At 42.9% G+C, this 17656-nt stretch overlaps 1 protein-coding gene across 1 annotated transcript; it reads left to right on the plus strand.

Annotated features, from left to right (window-relative positions):
• Nucleotides 1–87: 87 nt before the first annotated feature.
• Nucleotides 88–17289, plus strand: mtrex (Mtr4 exosome RNA helicase). Its single transcript, XM_056432802.1, has 27 exons — nucleotides 88–193; nucleotides 562–684; nucleotides 787–853; nucleotides 1197–1259; nucleotides 1515–1627; nucleotides 1965–2139; nucleotides 2274–2364; nucleotides 3255–3379; nucleotides 3820–3918; nucleotides 4094–4211; nucleotides 4331–4462; nucleotides 6680–6759; nucleotides 7090–7200; nucleotides 7992–8093; nucleotides 9047–9172; nucleotides 9786–9936; nucleotides 10056–10228; nucleotides 10322–10390; nucleotides 10459–10584; nucleotides 10682–10792; nucleotides 10896–11084; nucleotides 11903–12066; nucleotides 12787–12892; nucleotides 13428–13484; nucleotides 13586–13748; nucleotides 14612–14716; nucleotides 16768–17289. The coding sequence occupies exons 1-27, from the start codon at nucleotides 93–95 to the stop codon at nucleotides 16818–16820; spliced, it is 3093 nt and encodes a 1030-aa protein (XP_056288777.1). The 5' UTR covers nucleotides 88–92; the 3' UTR covers nucleotides 16821–17289.
• Nucleotides 17290–17656: the final 367 nt, after the last annotated feature.

Consider the following 17656-nt stretch of genomic DNA (forward strand, 5'->3'; position numbering starts at 1 on the left):
GTGGGTAACTTTGAGACTACCCGGCCGCCGTACCGGAAGTATTACCGTAGAGCAAACCTCGTGTTGTATTGTGGGTAGTGTGGCGAACAAACATGGCAGACGCTTTTGGAGACGAGTTGTTCAGCGTGTTTGACGATGAACAACAAACCACCGCCAGTAAAAAGATATCTGCGTGTCTGACACCAGAAATTGGGTAAATGCATGTTTGTTTCTTCCAAAACAATGTTTGTTGTTTGAAATCAGGAGGGTCGATGGTCCCTGAACGCAGCGCCATGTCAGTGAGCGTTAGCCGTTAACTACCTAACAGTACGTCAGTTAATGCTAGCCAACGTTAATTTTCGTTAACGAAACACCAAATAAAGCACCTGGTTGTGTTGAGAAACGTATGCTGGATATTTGTTTGGTTTTAGTGAAATATAAAGTTAGCTAATGTTTAACATGAGACTAGCATTAGCTTACCTGTTCGTGTAAAGTGCACGTGTAACGCTCATGACCTTCTAAACCAGGGTAGACTCGGGTACCAACAGTGCTGCGTCCTGTGTGTGTTTTTCCTTTTTCTAGGAACAATGACACCGACATGGATACTGCTCCGTCTGCCACGGGCAAGAGGGAGGCCGACAATGATGGTGGAGAGGAGATGGTGTTTGGGAAGAAACCCAAACACGAGACCGTTTCTGACCTGAAGTGAGACGAGTCAGAATCTTAACACTTTCTGGACTGTCTGCTTAGGTGTTGTTGTATACTTAAACTGATTGAAAGTAACTTTATTTTACTTGTTTACTTCAGTCTTGCAGAGGTTATGCCCCAAGTGAAGGTGGAGCAAGTTGAAACTGTGGAAGGATGCTCACATGAGGTAAATATAACAAATCAAAGAAAATTGACAGATAGTTGACAAATAAAAGGAAAAAGACAGAACAGCTTAAGTGTACCGTCATCTAGACTTTAGCACATTTCTGGAGGGATCAAGACCTAAAACAACATATTCCCCTAAACATATTCCCTCATTTGTTATCATGATTGTTGTAGAAAGCCTTGACATTTCACAATAAATGGCCTTCCGTTATCAAGATGGACTTCAACATATCTTTTTTAAATATTATATATATATAATCTTTATTTGTCTCTTTCTGGTCGGATTTCTCCAATTTGTCAACATGTCAACTTTCATTGTTAATAATTCTGTCTTTCTTTAATAGGTCGCTCTTCCCGCCAGTGATAAATATAAACCACTGAAACCGAGAGTGGGGAAAGCAGCCAAGGTATAATGCGTTATTAAATTGTGTCTTTTACTTGTATATTTTAGTTTGTTCAGTGCATCAGATTACACTGAAATAGATTTTTTCCATTTTAATTTTTTGTTAATGTATGGGGCTAAATAAACAAGCAGACTTTTCAAACCTCCTGTTGTAAACCTTTTTAACATCACATTATTTCTAAAAGGATAATACTAATATTGTGCACATCTTACCTGGATTGTTTCTCTTGTGTTTTAACATCTCTTGCTTGTCTTGCAGGAGTACCCGTTTGTTCTTGACCCATTCCAGCGTGAAGCCATCTTATGTATCGACAACAACGAGTCTGTGCTTGTTTCTGCACACACCTCTGCTGGCAAGACTGTCTGTGCTGAGTGAGTATCTTCATTAGTTATGTTTAAAATTTAATTTCTTACTGCACTGTTGAACTTTGTCTGGAGTCTAAATAATTCAGTTACATGCAGCCAAATTACCGAAAAATAAATTTTGTAGACGGTCAGCATAAAATGCATCATGTCAACATATACAGTAGTCACGCTATCCTCAAAAAAGTAAATAAAGATGAAGTTGTTCCAGTAAGGCAAGTAAATGCAATTTGTCAGAATTGTCTTTTCGGTGAAATCATGGTTTATCTACTTATCTGACATACTTTGAGTTGCATTTAGTTAACAATGGTCATGTCAATCCATCTCTTATGTCTTCCTTTTGTAGATATGCCATTGCACTGGCCCTCAGAGAGAAACAGAGAGTGATCTTCACCAGCCCCATCAAAGCCCTCTCCAACCAGAAGTACAGAGAAATGTACGAAGAGTTCCAGGATGTCGGACTGATGACTGGCGACGTCACCATCAACCCCACTGCCTCCTGCCTCATCATGACAACAGAGGTAAGCTGTCTGAAAAGGGGAGTCATTCTGGTATTTGTCAAATATCACCTTTTATTGGTCTGTGTTTTTAAGAGAGCAACTGGGGAGAAGAAGCATCACTGTTGTTTTAACATGATGAGCTGCTTTTCCTGCAGATCCTGAGGAGCATGCTGTACCGAGGGTCTGAGATCATGAGGGAAGTGGCGTGGGTCGTCTTTGACGAGATCCATTACATGAGAGATCCAGGCGAGTACAGAATAGAAACAGCACAGACACACTGCTGACTGACGTTAAGTGTGGTTTGGAACATCGGTCCTCGTGTTCAAACCAACCGTTTCATTCTTAGGTGGCTTGCCTGAGTGATTATAGATTATTTGCTGCAGTCACCAATTTTCTCATACTTAGAATTTCTTGGATACAAACAATATTCTTATAGTCCAGACCTGTCGTATCAGTCATGTGCAGATAGTGTGCCTTTCTCCACAGACCTGATGTCTTAATGCCTTAATCTGGATGAATCTGAGGTTTATATGATAACAAAATGGTCTAAAATAAGATGTGTTACTAAAACAAACATACAAATTAATCTTCTGTTTACTAGATTTTGTATTTTTACAGTTCAGTAGCTGTCAGGAAAATTCTGTCTGACATCTGCCCCGGGGTGTTCATGCAGGTCACTGTCCAGACTCCTGCTCTGTTGCATCCACCAGTGTACCATCACACACTGAAGGCTAAACTGTTGTCTTGTGTAATGTCACTGACTTCTACGCCTCCTGCCCACCACTCATATTTGAGCTTTAACTAATTGTTTTCTGATTTGTTTTAGTCCTCCAATACAACCATTGAAGCTGCTAAACTTGTCATCTTTTTGTCTCCAAATTTATGAATAGAAAGTAAAGGGTGTAAAATTCCTCCTTTTACTCTTTTTGTGAGGTTTTTTCCAGTTACATTTTCCCACAAACTGAGCGGTGCAGGTAGCCTTATATGACAGTTTCAGGGGCTGAAATGAACAATTCACAATAAGTTAATGCAGTTAAACAACTTGGACACATCAGAACAATCATGAATACACCTCACAGAGTGAGATATGAAAACAACCATGTTTTAAACATGCCTCTGCTGTCTTTGTCTTCCAGAGCGTGGTGTGGTTTGGGAGGAGACCATTATTCTGCTTCCTGACAATGTGCATTACGTCTTCCTGTCGGCCACCATCCCCAATGCCAGGCAGTTTGCCGAGTGGATAACCCACCTCCATAAACAGGTGGGACGGTGTACTGGCTTATATTATCAACGAAGGGTTACAGGAACACTTCACCCACAAAAGGACCATTCATATATCAATTACTCACTGCAGATTACCTTAAATTATTGAAGAACACTTTTGTTTTTCCCCAATGTCTCCATGGTGAACAGAGAATCCTAAAACAAAAAGAGCAGATGTGCTGCAAGTCTGGAAGAATAGCGTTTTAAATGGAGGCGTGAGAAAAAACACGCTTTGTTAAAAAATGTAATAATATACGATGAGTATTTTTTATACAAATGGTCATTTTGTGGGTGATGTATTCCTTTTACGTTACCTCCTCCTGTTTGAAATGCGAGCAGCAACAGTTACCTGTCTTTCTTTGTGAACGAATCGGGTAACATTTCCTCTTATTTTTTAATTTAGTTGCATAATTACTGAAGTGTTTCTGTCTCCTGTAGCCGTGCCATGTAGTCTACACAGAATTCCGTCCCACTCCACTGCAACACTACGTCTTTCCATCAGGAGGCGACGGACTCCACCTCGTTATTGATGAGAACGTAAGATCACCTACAAACAGATATTTGAAAGAGATTTGGCTTATTCATCCTAAACAAGTCGGACTAGAAACAATAATGTGTCTGGTCTTTATTTTGGATGAAATAATCAGCATCGGCCTTCACATAATATTTATTGTAGGCTACATAACATATGTGTGTGGGTTTTTTTTTTCAGGGAGATTTCAGAGAGGACAATTTCAACACCGCCATGCAGGTGCTGAGAGATGCCGGAGACTCAGGGGGCGGCTCGGGGGGCAAGTGGGACCCGAGAGGGCGGAAAGGAGGCACTAGAGGTTTGTGTGTGTGTGTGTGTGTGTGTGTGTATATGTGTGTCAGTTAATAAGAAGGACATGTGTAGTTATCTTAATTTCAATGATTTACACCAGTATTGATTCATGTGTGATTTCCTCAGGCCCGTCCAATGTGTTCAAGATCGTAAAGATGATCATGGAGAGAAACTTCCAGCCCGTTATCATTTTCAGCTTCAGCAAGAAAGAATGCGAGGCCTACGCTCTGCAGGCGGCTAAGCTGGACTTTAACAACGGTTTGTGTTCTTGTTTTTCCACTCTACTTTATCACAACTTCTCTGTGTGTGCAAGTCATTTCTCTACAATCCGGTACTTTGCATGAAGAGGATTCAGCAAGTCAAGCACGACGATGAAATACTCCTGCAAGAACTTATTTAGTCTGAGTATATAAAAGTCCTAGTGGTTTTGTGAGCGGTGCGTAAGGTTAACACACCCTTCAACCAGTAGATGGATGACGGGTTGTGTGTTTGGCATGAGGTCCAAGCGGATTGAGCATGATGTCGATCTATTATTGTTGTGTCTTTTAAAGCAATAATTTCCCGATTGGCAATGCAGCGGCGTCCTGACGACCTTGATTCGTAGCCAACTTACTGTACTATTCATAATCTAATGATTTTTTCTTGAGCCGTAAACAATAAGTTGAGCAGTTTAGTGGATCAACAGAAAATCATTCGGCAACTATTTTAATAATATATATATATATTTTTTTAAGGCAGCAGTTGCTTGTTCCAGCTTCTCAAATGTGAAATGCATGTTGGTAAACTCAATGTCTTTGGTGTCGGTCAAACAAGCGATGGACTCCTTGGGATGTGGGAAATTCTAATAGTAATTTTTCACCAGATTAATAGATTGTAAAAAAAAAAAAATTAGTTGCGTCCGTAACATTTTCCATTCTGAGACATCTGTTATATCAGATTAAAATAATTTCTACCTGTTTATTTGGCCAACAGTAAATAATCAAATGTCTACTTGATTTAATATGCTTCTTATAAGCCTAATTAAACCGTGCTGTTTTAATGTTGGCTGTATTTTCACTGTATTGTCAGTCAGATATGAAGTCACGCTGTTGGCACATTGAACAATGGGTTTTATCTGTGGCTCGATTCACAGTTGGTATTCAGATCGTCTTTGCAGTGAAACGCCAAAACAAATTACCCTGAGCGTTGGGGAGTGAGCTGAGACGGGGTTAGCCAAAATGCTCACCAGAATGCTAAATCGTTGCCGAGCTGAGTGAATCCTCCCCGCTGAGCGAGTGCCATGAATGTGGCGTATTGTGTCTGCACAGTTGGTGCAGCTGTCCAGTAGATAAGTGAAGTTGCCTCATGAGGACAAAACTGCACGACAGGAGATCATCCAGGACTCGATTGAGTTTGGCTGAAGAGGCTTTTTCAGTGACGGGATACGTGCTTATGAAGTCTCTTTGGTAACATTTCTCTCCCTCATCCTGGTTTGTTTTACTGGTATTTCGACATTTTTACAAATGAGATTTATTTGACTGCTGTACTTCCAACACTGAAAACCTTTTTTTTCTTTTTTTCTGTCAATGCTGGCAAGTTGTCAATTAACATGAACTGTTTCTTGTTTTTTGAGAATTTTCTTGCACAGACTGTTTTTCTTTGGAAATGGGACCGATAATATCCAGAAGTAGCAGTCGGCTGATTTCATTAGACTGAAGAATATCTTACGTGATGCAGGAAAATTTTTGCTATAAAATAATAACTATAATTATTGCATCGACATGTTTTGTAGTATAAAGTGATGTTTTATTTATAGCTACGGAAAGTAATTACTTAACCATCAGGTTCAAAAGATGCATGTGCTTTTCTTTCTTCATGCCTGTCATTTAGAAACTCACAGGGACCAACTCTCTCCAGGTTGAGAAGCCAGATTGTTGAACCAGCATGTCTGTAGGCCGGTGGGCGTTATGGAGTTCCTCTGTGTGGGTGTGTAGGTGGGTTATAATGAGGAGAGGGAGCGTGGCGCTCCTCTTATTGTTAACCGGCTATCACCAATGTTATGAACACTAAAGACGGAGCCCCATCCCATTTCCCTCCCGCTCTCCTGCTCTGTGCCGTGACACATAGTTTATGGGCAGTTTTTTGTGGAATAGCCGATCTGTGCTGGTGTCGAATCAGAAAACCACTTGACCGAGTGCAGAACTGCAGCAACACGCTGACAAGTGTGGTCGATTCATGCAAGGAGAGGTGGACATCGAGCCAGATTGTATTGTTGGCACGCCGTCCTGCAACAGTAGTAGCGTGATAGTTTTTGACACTAATGGAGGTTGATGAGGTATTTTTAATTACCGTCACATACTATGACTGGTTGTGAGTGGTCCTTGTTCTTTGTGTACGGGATAAAGATGTACGAAATGGTGTTGTGCTAATATTGAGATACTTTCCTGAACAGCGGCGAGAAGACATTTGTTTGACGCGCCAATTGTTTTGTTCCAGATGCCGAGAAACGTCTGGTGGAACAAGTGTTCAACAACGCGGTGGACTGTCTTTCTGACGAAGACAAGAAACTCCCTCAGGTGAGAACTGAACTCTCACACTCCTTACAGCACGTGTCATGTTTCTAGAACCATCCACGTTATTCACTCCAGGGTTTGAACCCGGCGCCCTTGAAAACAAGACCTCATCATTTCCTTCAGTCTCATTTTCTGCTCAGAGAAGACGGTTAAACTGCCGTAATGTAAACGGCTGGACACACATAGTCAAAACAGCCTCAAACACAGTGCTGCTGTTATTCTACCCCGCTGTGCTGAGTCATGTTAACACCAGCCGTGTTGAGGTAACAGTTGTGAGTGCTGCTGAACTTCCGACAAACACTAACCTGCCTTTCAACGCTCTGTGTTCCTCAGGTGGAGCATGTGCTGCCGCTGTTGAAGAGGGGGATAGGAATTCACCACGGAGGCCTTCTGCCCATCCTCAAAGAGACCATAGAGATCCTTTTCTCTGAGGGCCTCATAAAGGTACAACTGGCTCTGCTTCAGGACGCTCATCCAAACACTTTAAAGCAAATTACAAATATTCCCAAGGAGAGTTGCTGCATAAAGTTGATCTGTAAAGATGTTCAAGGAATCTTCAACCTATGACCAAATTAATAATAATAACTTTATTTATATAGCACCTTTAAAAACAAAGTGTACAAAGTGCTCTGCAGAGTCAAGGCAAAACAAATAGAATAGTAAGAAACAAATATAACATTAAAAAAAATATATATATAAAAAATTAAAAAAACAGACAAACTAAATTAGGGGAACCAAAGTTCTGCATAAAAGGACGATATCACATAAAAGCAGTTCTATAAAAATGGGTTTTAAGAATTGATTTAAAATAAGTTACTGATTCTGAAATTAGGTTTAATACATGTGATATAAAGTAAACCGTTATATCCAAAAATCTGCACAGCTTCTGCTGGTATGAACAAGAATCGTTACCGGTGTTGACCACTGGTGGCGCTGTTGAGCAGGGTATTTGTGACCTGTGTCCTGCTGCCAATTGTAGGCTGTTCCCCTGATAAACAGTCAGTGGCAGTAAGACGCCAACAAAAGAAAGTATTTCCTGATGCTTAATGAGAAGCAGAACATGTTCAACATGTTTAGAAGATACACAATGCCTGACGCATTAAACGCTCACGGGAATTAGTTTGTTTCCAAGAAAACTCCAGTGGGGACCCTTTTTAAGTGTTATTGAAAAGAGGACAATGTCAGAATATTGTGCTGACATCGTCTTAACGCTGACTTTTCGTTCTCGTTCCCAGGCCCTGTTTGCGACAGAGACGTTCGCCATGGGCATCAACATGCCGGCTCGCACTGTGCTCTTCACCAGCGCACGCAAGTTTGATGGCAAGAACCACCGCTTTGTAAGAGCACACACACACGCACACTGTTACCGTCACGAGGGTCAGTTAGGACACCGTTTCGGGAGGAACTCCTCAAAGGAATGCAGGAGAGGTGTTTCCACCTCAGACTGCGTTACATGCCACGCTAATCTCCTTGTTACTCTACTTTCAATGAGTAGCCAACACAATCGTAAAACTCCCCATAAACTGTCTTCTCTTCAAAACAAGAGCTCTGGTTTGTGTGGAGTTGTCGCCCATTGTGTTGCTCTGAGGCCTTTATAAGGTCCCGCGGCTTGCAGCGTCACATAAACAGCCACGTATTGTTTATTAAAAAAAAGTCCCTGTGTGTGTGAGCAAGCTGCCGTCACGTAGAAGCACCCTTCATCTTCACTCCACACACATGGCTTTCCAGCTCGCATACACAGGCTTGGAGATAATGTGAGAGAGAGGAGAGATTTTCCTTGAAGAGGTTCATCAGGAACATCTGGTGCCTCCGATGGTGCCAAAGCTCCACACTCACACATTTGAATTCCTGAAACGCACTGTTTCAAATCAAGAGCTGATCCCATGGCATCATTTAGACCCACATCATCCCACCAGTCTTCTTATTTTCCTTTTTTTTATCTCCCAAAGACCAGCAGACATGTGGAGTTGTATGAGAATGAGACCCAGGTACTAGTCCCCAGAGACTTATGGGAATCTGGTGGTCGCTTCCTCTTGAGGCCGCTTCATCTTCTAGATTTCTATGTTTCTAATGCAGATATTTGGCTACACACTAATTTTAGAAATACTCCATATTTGAATATATTCTCTCTCAAATAGGCGTTGGTTTAATACATCACGCTTCTCTCGGTGCCTCTCACATTTTATGTCCTTCTCGGTAGTATCAGTCTTTGTCATATCAATAAATAAACATTATATTACACGGAGAAGCGTTCACTAATGAATGTCTGGTGTTGTTTCTTGTGGTCTAGATTACATCAGGTGAGTACATCCAGATGTCTGGGCGAGCCGGTAGGAGAGGAATGGACGACAGGGGGATTGTTATCTTCATGGTGGACGAGAAGATGAGTCCCTCTGTGGGCAAACAGCTGCTCAAGGTACCGTGAATACAGAGTTTATTTCACGCACACGTTTTTGTTGGGGGGGGGATGTTTCTGAATCCAATTAATCGTCATTAATCGCATCTTTGCAAACTTCTTCCGTGCCGTCTGCACATTCTTCAACACGACAATAGTCCAACTATCCCGTCCCTGGGAGACGTTCCCCGGTGTCTTGCTGAGGATTTGTGTGAATGATTGGCTAAATGTAAATGGCTAAAGTGACTTGCGTTGTGTTCTCTATATCATTGTGTCATTTGGTAAAGCAGAGTCGCATGAAAGCCGGAGTTTCTCAGGCTCTCCTCTTAGATTTGAAACATTTATTGCTGCAATCGATAAGTTGTTGCGTGGCTTTTAAAAGCCGTTGTGTTACTGGAAAACTGTGTGTTGGCCTCCCGGGGATCCTGGGAGAACGCTGTGGTTTATCTGTTTCTGGACATGCTATAGCTTTCTCAGTATCTAATCTGGGGAAAGGGACTTCGGCTTGAATTTATTTCCATCTCATACCGTCTTGCCACCTTTATTAAAGTTCTAGCGACATTATGAAAACATGTGACTGCGTATGATCAAAATGAAAGCATTTCTGATTTAATGTTTTTATTGTGTGCTTCAGGGCTCGGCGGACCCTCTGAACAGCGCCTTCCACCTGACCTACAACATGGTGCTCAACCTGCTGCGTGTGGAGGAGATCAACCCCGAGTACATGCTGGAAAAGTCCTTCTACCAGTTCCAGCACTACAGGGCTTTGCCTGGTGTCGTGGAGAGTAAGCGCGTCGACTGCAGCACACTCCATACTGCAGCAGCAAGCCACCTGTAGAGGAAATGGATTAGCAACGGCTGTATTTCATGTCATCTTTTTCATAATGCTGATTTTTCTCTGCAGAAATGGAGAAGTATGAAAAGGAGTACCACAAAATTGAGATCCCTAATGAAGAGAGTGTGTTCACTTACTATAAAATCCGACAGCAGCTGGCCAAACTGGGTAATGAGATCCAAGCGTTCATCCACAAACCCAAATACTGCCTCCCCTTCTTGCAGCCCGGGCGGCTTGTCAAGGTAGAGCGTCACACACACACACACACACAGGCTGACGACAATAATTATTCGTGTGAACGCCTCATTTATCGGCTCTTTGTTTTGATCCCGCAGGTGAAAAATGAAGACGCCGACTTTGGCTGGGGAGTCGTCGTCAACTTCTGCAAGAAGACGAACGTGAAGGCAAGTCGGCGTCACATTTCTGCGACGCCTCGCGTGTGGCTGTGACTAACGTGCGTCTCCTCATTCAGGCCTGCACCGACTCTGATCCGCTGATTGTGGTGGAGGTTCTGGTCCACTGCAGTAAGGACAGTGTCAAGGAGGCTCGGACTGAGGCTGCTAAACCTGCTGCTCCAGGGGAGACTGGAGAGATGGAGGTGGATTCAACACGCACACACTTAGCTGCGTGTGTCATATACTAATATGACTCCCGTGTCTCTAGTCAGGCCGAGTATAACTTTAAATGTTGTCCAGGTGGTCCCAGTGATGCTCCATCTCCTGACCGCCATCAGCTCAGTTCGCCTTTACATCCCCAAAGACCTGAGGCCCTTTGACAGCAGACAGCTCATGCTCAAGTCTATTCAGGTACGAAAGGCAGCCGTGGTGAAACGGAGAGAAACTGAGAACCGGTCGAACTCGACGGAAATCCCCGTTTCACTCTTTTTCCCTCGAAACATTTTGTCTGCAGGAGGTGCAAAAACGTTTCCCAGATGGCTTGCCGCTGCTCGACCCCGTCGACGACATGGGCATCAAAGACTCTGAGCTGAAGAAAGTGATTCAGAAAGTGGAGGCCTTCGAGCACCGCATGTACTCCCACCCCATGCACAGCGACCCCAACCTGGAAGCTGCGTACTCCCTCTGTGAGAAGAAAGCTCTGGTGCGTCTTTCCGTTCGAGGGATCTTCAAAAGTCTGACGAACCCGTTTCAATACGAAGTTAACAGTCGGGTTTTGTTCCATGGACATTTTAATAACTTTAATCTTCCATTTTAAACTCCAACGGCTCCCTTTAGTTGGATTACGATCCCCGACCTTCCTTTATGTTTTCCTGCCAGGCGTTGACCACTTTTACTCTGTGAGACAAATACAGGAAGAAAGTACGGGTGCAGTCCACACCTGCCTTAATTATTAATCACGTCTCAGATCAATGATATGAACGTCACACATCATGGTTGATCTGGTGGAAAAGTCAGGACTGTCGTCCTCTTGTTGTGTTTGATGCTCTTTCAGCATTCAGTACAGGGAGCTCAAGTCAAAAAGTTCTTCCTGCTTTTGTGTGCTTGAGAAAGTCTTCTTCATTCTCTCAAATGCATCCACCAGTTAGGAGACATGACGCTCTGATGCCTCTGAATTCTTTGAGCAGTACGCGGGTGAAATGCTTCTCTGACTAAATGCTGTGTTGTAATCTTGAGGGGGTCAAGATTTTAAAGTTGATAATGGACATTAATGAGGACAAATAAGCTGTCAGGTGAACATCTGTTGGCAGATGACTCAAATATTTCCCCTCCTTCACGATGAAAGTTGTAGTGTTTCGAATGATCTCAGGCACAAACCATCTGGGAGGAATCGCAGTGCTTTTAAAAAGTATGAAGTATTTTCTAGGAACCCTGGAAGAGCTCCTCTAAATTGTCATTAAGTGAAGGTTTAACACAACAGTATGTGTGTGTATATGTGTGTGTGTGTTTCTGCGCTTTTAGATTGCAGCAGACGTCCGAGCGGCCAAGCAAGAGCTGAAGAAAGCTCGCACCGTGCTGCAGATGGACAAGCTGAAGTGCCGGAAGAGAGTCCTGCGACGCCTCGGCTTCGCCGGCCCGTCTGACGTCATCGAGATGAAAGGGAGGGTCGCCTGTGAAATCAGCAGGTAGGGAAGGAGGGAGGACACACCTAGCGGCCAATTAGTATAACCGGGAAGGAAAGCAGAGATATTTGGGTTAATCCGGATTGGCAGTTGACCCGTCCATCAGATTGGGGGGTGCAACGTAAAGCCTCTCTGACTATGAGGATAAGCTAATACATGAAACATGAGGTTTTGATAATAAGGGAAATTTAGGGAAGTAAAATAGATTTTGTGGAGCAGTTGTTTGTGTCTGTCTTTTTTTCTTCTTCCTAAAGTCTTTGTTTAGTTTTTTGCAGCTGATGACAGCGTAGAACAAAAAATACATCCAGCAGTTTGGTGAAACTGGACTGAACCCAGTTTAATAATTAATGTTTACTAATTTCTTACTTTTATTTTAATAGAACTACAGGATCTGCTGGACAGATTTCTTACCAAAATTGAGTAAAACCCCTTTTAGATAAATGACAATATTGACCGGCGTTTATCTTGCATCGTTTACACATTTATCTCACCGCGTCGTCACGGTAACGGTGGCCCGTCCTGGCCTTGTCTATTATTGACGAGACGGCCGGTAACTCTGGACCTCTTATTTGATGACATGTATATAGCCAGGGCTGAAACACGAGGCGCAGCTCTCCGTCGCTCCTCCAAACGGCCACGTTCTCAAAGTGTTCAAAGACCTCGGAGGAGACGCCGTGGCTCATTTTGGGAAAGTAACAAAATCTCATTCGACGATCCTTTCAGTGCCGATGAGCTCCTGCTGACGGAGATGGTGTTCAACGGGCTCTTCAACGATCTGACGGCGGAACAAGCCACCGCCCTGCTGTCGTGCTTCGTCTTCCAGGAGAATGTACGAACACACACACACACACACACATTTAGTTCTCCAGACAAGCATTTGGAGCTTTCTCCTCCAGCACCAGGATAAACATCCCATCGTTCCCCAACGTTCGAGCTCCAGTTGCGCTCTTGGCCTCTTCTGCTGCTCTGCAACCAGAACAGAAACCTGAGGTTGTGTTTGTCTTTCCTAACGAGGAAGTCGGCGTCGGACGCTTCAACAAACCTTTTCTTTGGCTCGATGTCGGCGCAGCAGAACACATGTCCGCCTCCAGAGGTCTGTCAGGACCACCTGCTGCTGGAGCTTTCACTGGCTTATCATTTATTTAAAAGCATTGAAGTGGGCAGGTTTATCACCGAAGATCAGTTGGATCAAATGTTTTTCTTTGGCTCAGTTAGATGTTGAATGTTAAGAGACCATCTGACTGACTATCGGAGAAGGAGCTACTGGCCCAGTTTAAATAGCAACATATTTTACATAAAGTTTCCAATGTTCTGCGTTTGCTGTCACACGTTCACAACAGTGATGATGTAACGTTGCCTTCCAGGCCAGTGAGATGCCCAAGCTGACCGAACAACTAGCCGCTCCCTTGAGACAAATGCAGGTGAGACGACCTTCAAAGTGATCCCAACGCAACGCTCGGTTTCTAATCCGTACCAGTTTGAATTGGGTGGAAACGTGAACGCTGTGGTGTTTCTTGTTTAGGAGTGTGCAAAGCGCATCGCCAAAGTGTCGGCAGAGGCCAAGCTGGACATCGACGAGGAGGCCTACCTGAACCAGTTCAAGCCTCACCTCATGGACGTGGTGTTCGCCTGGGCCAACGGCGCCACCTTCGCTCAAATCTGCAAGATGACTGACGTCTTTGAAGGTGTGCCATTTCTATTCATATTTAACAATAGTGGCAGGAAGTTAAAACACGGGGGTTGAACTTTTCCCTTTTTCCTAATTCCACATGTGAGGTAATCGACCCCTTTAAATGTATTTTTTACGACATCATTTGACAGCAGTAGTTTCTCCAGACTTAACAAAGAGTTATTTCTCACAGCGTCTTGGACGATGCTGATTGTTTAATGCCCAACAAAAAGTTTTTTTTAAATACGGCAACGTTCATTGCTCGAGGACCAGAGAGGTCCAATTACTTATTATTTTCCCAAAGCATTTGAGAAAAGTTGGAGAAAGAAAATACGACCAATTTGTATGCCAGGACTTTCTTTTCTTTCTTTTTCATAAGTGACCGGGCCCCTGGGTCGGGAGCCAATGAACCAAAATACCAACCGGTATCACGAAAAAGTCTAAACCAGCTCCACTTCAACCAGCTGGAGCACAATATAAATCAAACGATGGTTTTACAGTAGATCTGTCACAGGGGACACTTCTCTGCAGTCGAGTACTTTTACTTTAAGTACACTAAATACTTTACTCGAGTGAAGAATCTGAGTACTTGTTAGTGCCTGTTTGTCTTCTGCTTTCTTTAATTGAGAAACTGGAGCGAGTGTACGGTGTGAGAGAATTTCCTCGAATGAATTATCGAAGTACAAAGTTATTCACTGGAACCTTCTGAGAAATGATTATGACATCATGAAATTACGGATCAGCAAGGAGTGAGACTCCACTGTGTCCTTATTCTGCAATGGGCCGTGCTGTATGAATTATTGCTGAATTGATTTATGAAATAAGAGTCACGCACACTGAGCACTGTGTGTGTGTGTGTGTGTGTGTGTGTGTGTGCAGGGAGCATCATCCGGTGCATGCGCCGCCTGGAGGAAGTCCTGAGGCAAATGTGCTCTGCAGCCAAGGCAATCGGCAACACCGAGCTGGAGAACAAGTTCGCCGAAGGTGAGACGCGTTGTTCTTGAGCACGAGGAAGATAATCCACAGAAAATAAATTGCCGATGGGTAAAGCCACGTTTTGACATCAGCTGGTTCTCTTCGTCTTCCACCGTTGGGTCGTTGGTCAAACCAGAGCGTAAGAACACGCCATCTCACACCCCTGCTCACCTGGGATGATGTGGCGAACGCTTTTATCTTTAAATGATCACTTCACAAATCTATTTGGCAGATGAAAATAATCATTGGAACCAGACGGAATGGCTTCAGACCCATCTTGAGTAAATTTGATATGTGATTCAGCCGTTTCACGACTCATTCATCCTTGTGGCTGTAAAAAGTACTGCGTTATTAAAATGCAGCAATGTGTATTTTGTAGGGCTGTCAATCCATTAAAAAAAATTAACTAATTAATCGCACATTTTGAAATTGCGATTAATTAATCGCGATTAATCGCAATTAAAAGTTAAAAGTTCATTATTTTTAAAGACAAAACTTCACACAGAGCTGTGTTTTCAAAGAGGCTCCTACATATACAGTGCCAGCGAGGTATTTAATATCGTGGATGATAAATTGTTTCTTCAGTGAAACATCAGATTAGTAAAAAAAAAAGAAGTATATTGAGACCCCATTGGTCCTGTCATCTTTACCACTGAACAGCAGCAGAACCAGTGGCATTGGTAACTGACTGACATTCAAATATGTCACGTTAACCCTCTGGAGGCTGGGGGCATCTTATACATTTGACAAAAAAAAAAAATTTCACCGTTTAACCCTTGTGTTGCCTTCGGGTCATTTTGACCCGAATCAATATTACACCCTCCTGCCGCCTTCGGGTTAATTTGACCCCATTCAATGTTTAATGTCGGTGTTCTTTCGGTAGTCAACAAACAAACATAAAGTGCCTCACACTTAAACTTGGAAAACAATATTAATTCTAATAATTTTCTGGAGGTTTTAATTGCTGGCGTCAAATTGAACCCAAAGGGTAAAATATGTTAGTAAATATAAAGGTAACAGGAGGGTGAAACATTGAATCGGGTCATTTTGACCCTAAGGCGGGGGGAGGGTTAAATATTTAATCGGGTCAAAATGACCCGAAGGCAACACAAGGGTTAAAAGTGTTTCCCTTCTTTTTAAAGACAAAACTTCACACAGAGCTGTGTTTTCAAAGAGGCTCCTACATATAAAGTGCCAGCGAGGTATTTAATATCGTGGATGATAAATTGTTTCTTCAGTGAAACATCAGATTAGTAAAAAAAAAGAAGTATATTGAGACCCCATTGGTCCTGTCATCTTTAACATTGAACAGCAGCAGAACCAGTGGCCTTGGTAACTGACTGACATTCAAATATGTCACGTTAACCCTCTGGAGGCTGGGGGCATTTTATACATTTTACAAAATAAATTAAATTCACCGTTTAAAGTCTTTTGCATGTGACACACCCCCACGTGTTATACATCAAACATTCCAGAACAATCTCAGCTCTGAAATGAGCCTCATTGTCCTCGCGCCGTGTTCTCTGGTTCTCTGACTGACAGGCTGCTAAATGAGCCTCACCTGTGAGGTGGGAGGTCCTTTGTGATTTACTGAGTGTTCATTGGTTGTTTTCCCCCCGAAATGTTGACAGACAAACGGATTGACCAATCACGGTGAAGGTTTCGTGTGACGAGTTCTTTCCGCGACGCGTCACCCGACACGTCGCCCCTTCGTTCCTCTGTGTATCAGAGGGGGAGACGGGAGGAAGGAGGAGCAGGAGGAAACCCGACTGATTCATCCACGAGTTAAACTCATTTATGCTCCTTATTTTCGCGGAGAAATGATTGTTTTAAAAACGGAAACAGTGTCAAACCGTACTGCCGTGGTTTTAAAAAAAACTTGCGTTAATTGCGTTAAAATATTTTAGTGCGTTAACGCGGCCAAATTAATCGCATAGATTAACGCGTTAACGCTGACAGCCCTAGTATTTTGGTAAATTCTTCTGGACCAAACGCTACTAAAACAAATGTCATAAATTATGTAATTAAATGACATTTACTCTTAATTTGTGTGTCTGCAGGAATAACGAAGATCAAGAGAGACATTGTGTTTGCTGCCAGTCTCTACCTCTAAGCACCTTCCCAGCGCCGGAGGGTAAACGCTGTTTTTGACTTTTTCGTTCCGATTAATCCCTGATGGATCTCTAGAACCGTGATTATTTTTTGGGGTTTTAGGCTCACATTTTCAAATACGGAGTTCAAATATTGTGGCTTTTTGTTCCCCACCAAAATGTTAAATCGGCTTTTATTTTATTTGTTTTTCACGTCATTTGTTTGACTAGTTCATAATTTTTTTCCTGAACTTTGTGATGTTGTTTTTGTGAGAATGCCATTAAAATTCAGAATTAACAGAAGTGTTTTCATTCCGGTGAATGCTTCTGTGTAAAGAATACATTGAATGTTCATGCTTATGTTAGTCTCACTTAAAAGAAAGTCAAATGGCCTTTTCCTGTTTTTCTTGTTTTAGATATTTGTACATATTTCAACTTTTTACAATAAACTCAGTTTGGTGTTTAAAAAAAATACCGATTACCAAAAACAAATCGATGTCTGTTCACTTGCTTCTACTTGTTGATACACAGGGAGACGTGACCGTCGACCTTCAGCTCTCAGCAAACATGAGACGAGTCGAGCTTCCACTTTGGCTGTTTTAGATGAGAAAGCTGGAGTGAGACAGATGTGTCCTGGAGTCAGCTGCTCCAGATGTGAAGCACTTTGCCCTCGGCTTTAGTCTCCAGCCTTGAGAAGCAAATTCCCCTCATGAGCTCCTTTACTCACGCCGGACCGGAGGCAGCAGCAGACACTCTGGAGACGACCGAGAAACTGATCCTGGATCAGATCCTGGAGCAGCTCGGATCATTCATGGGCGATCGGTAATTTACGAATAGTTTGACTATTTAAAGAGATATC

The sequence above is a fragment of the Pseudoliparis swirei genome, chromosome 15 (genome assembly GCF_029220125.1).
Source record: "Pseudoliparis swirei isolate HS2019 ecotype Mariana Trench chromosome 15, NWPU_hadal_v1, whole genome shotgun sequence".
NCBI lineage: Eukaryota > Metazoa > Chordata > Actinopteri > Perciformes > Liparidae > Pseudoliparis > Pseudoliparis swirei.

Coding starts and splice junctions, on each gene's coding strand:
- mtrex (XM_056432802.1), top strand. CDS start 93: ATGGCAGACGCTTTTGGAGACGAGTTGTTCAGCGTGTTTGACGATGAA. Junction 1,628..1,964: donor GGCAAGACTGTCTGTGCTGA/GTGAGTATCTTC, acceptor TTCCTTTTGTAG/ATATGCCATTGCACTGGCCC. Junction 12,067..12,786: donor GTCGCCTGTGAAATCAGCAG/GTAGGGAAGGAG, acceptor CGATCCTTTCAG/TGCCGATGAGCTCCTGCTGA.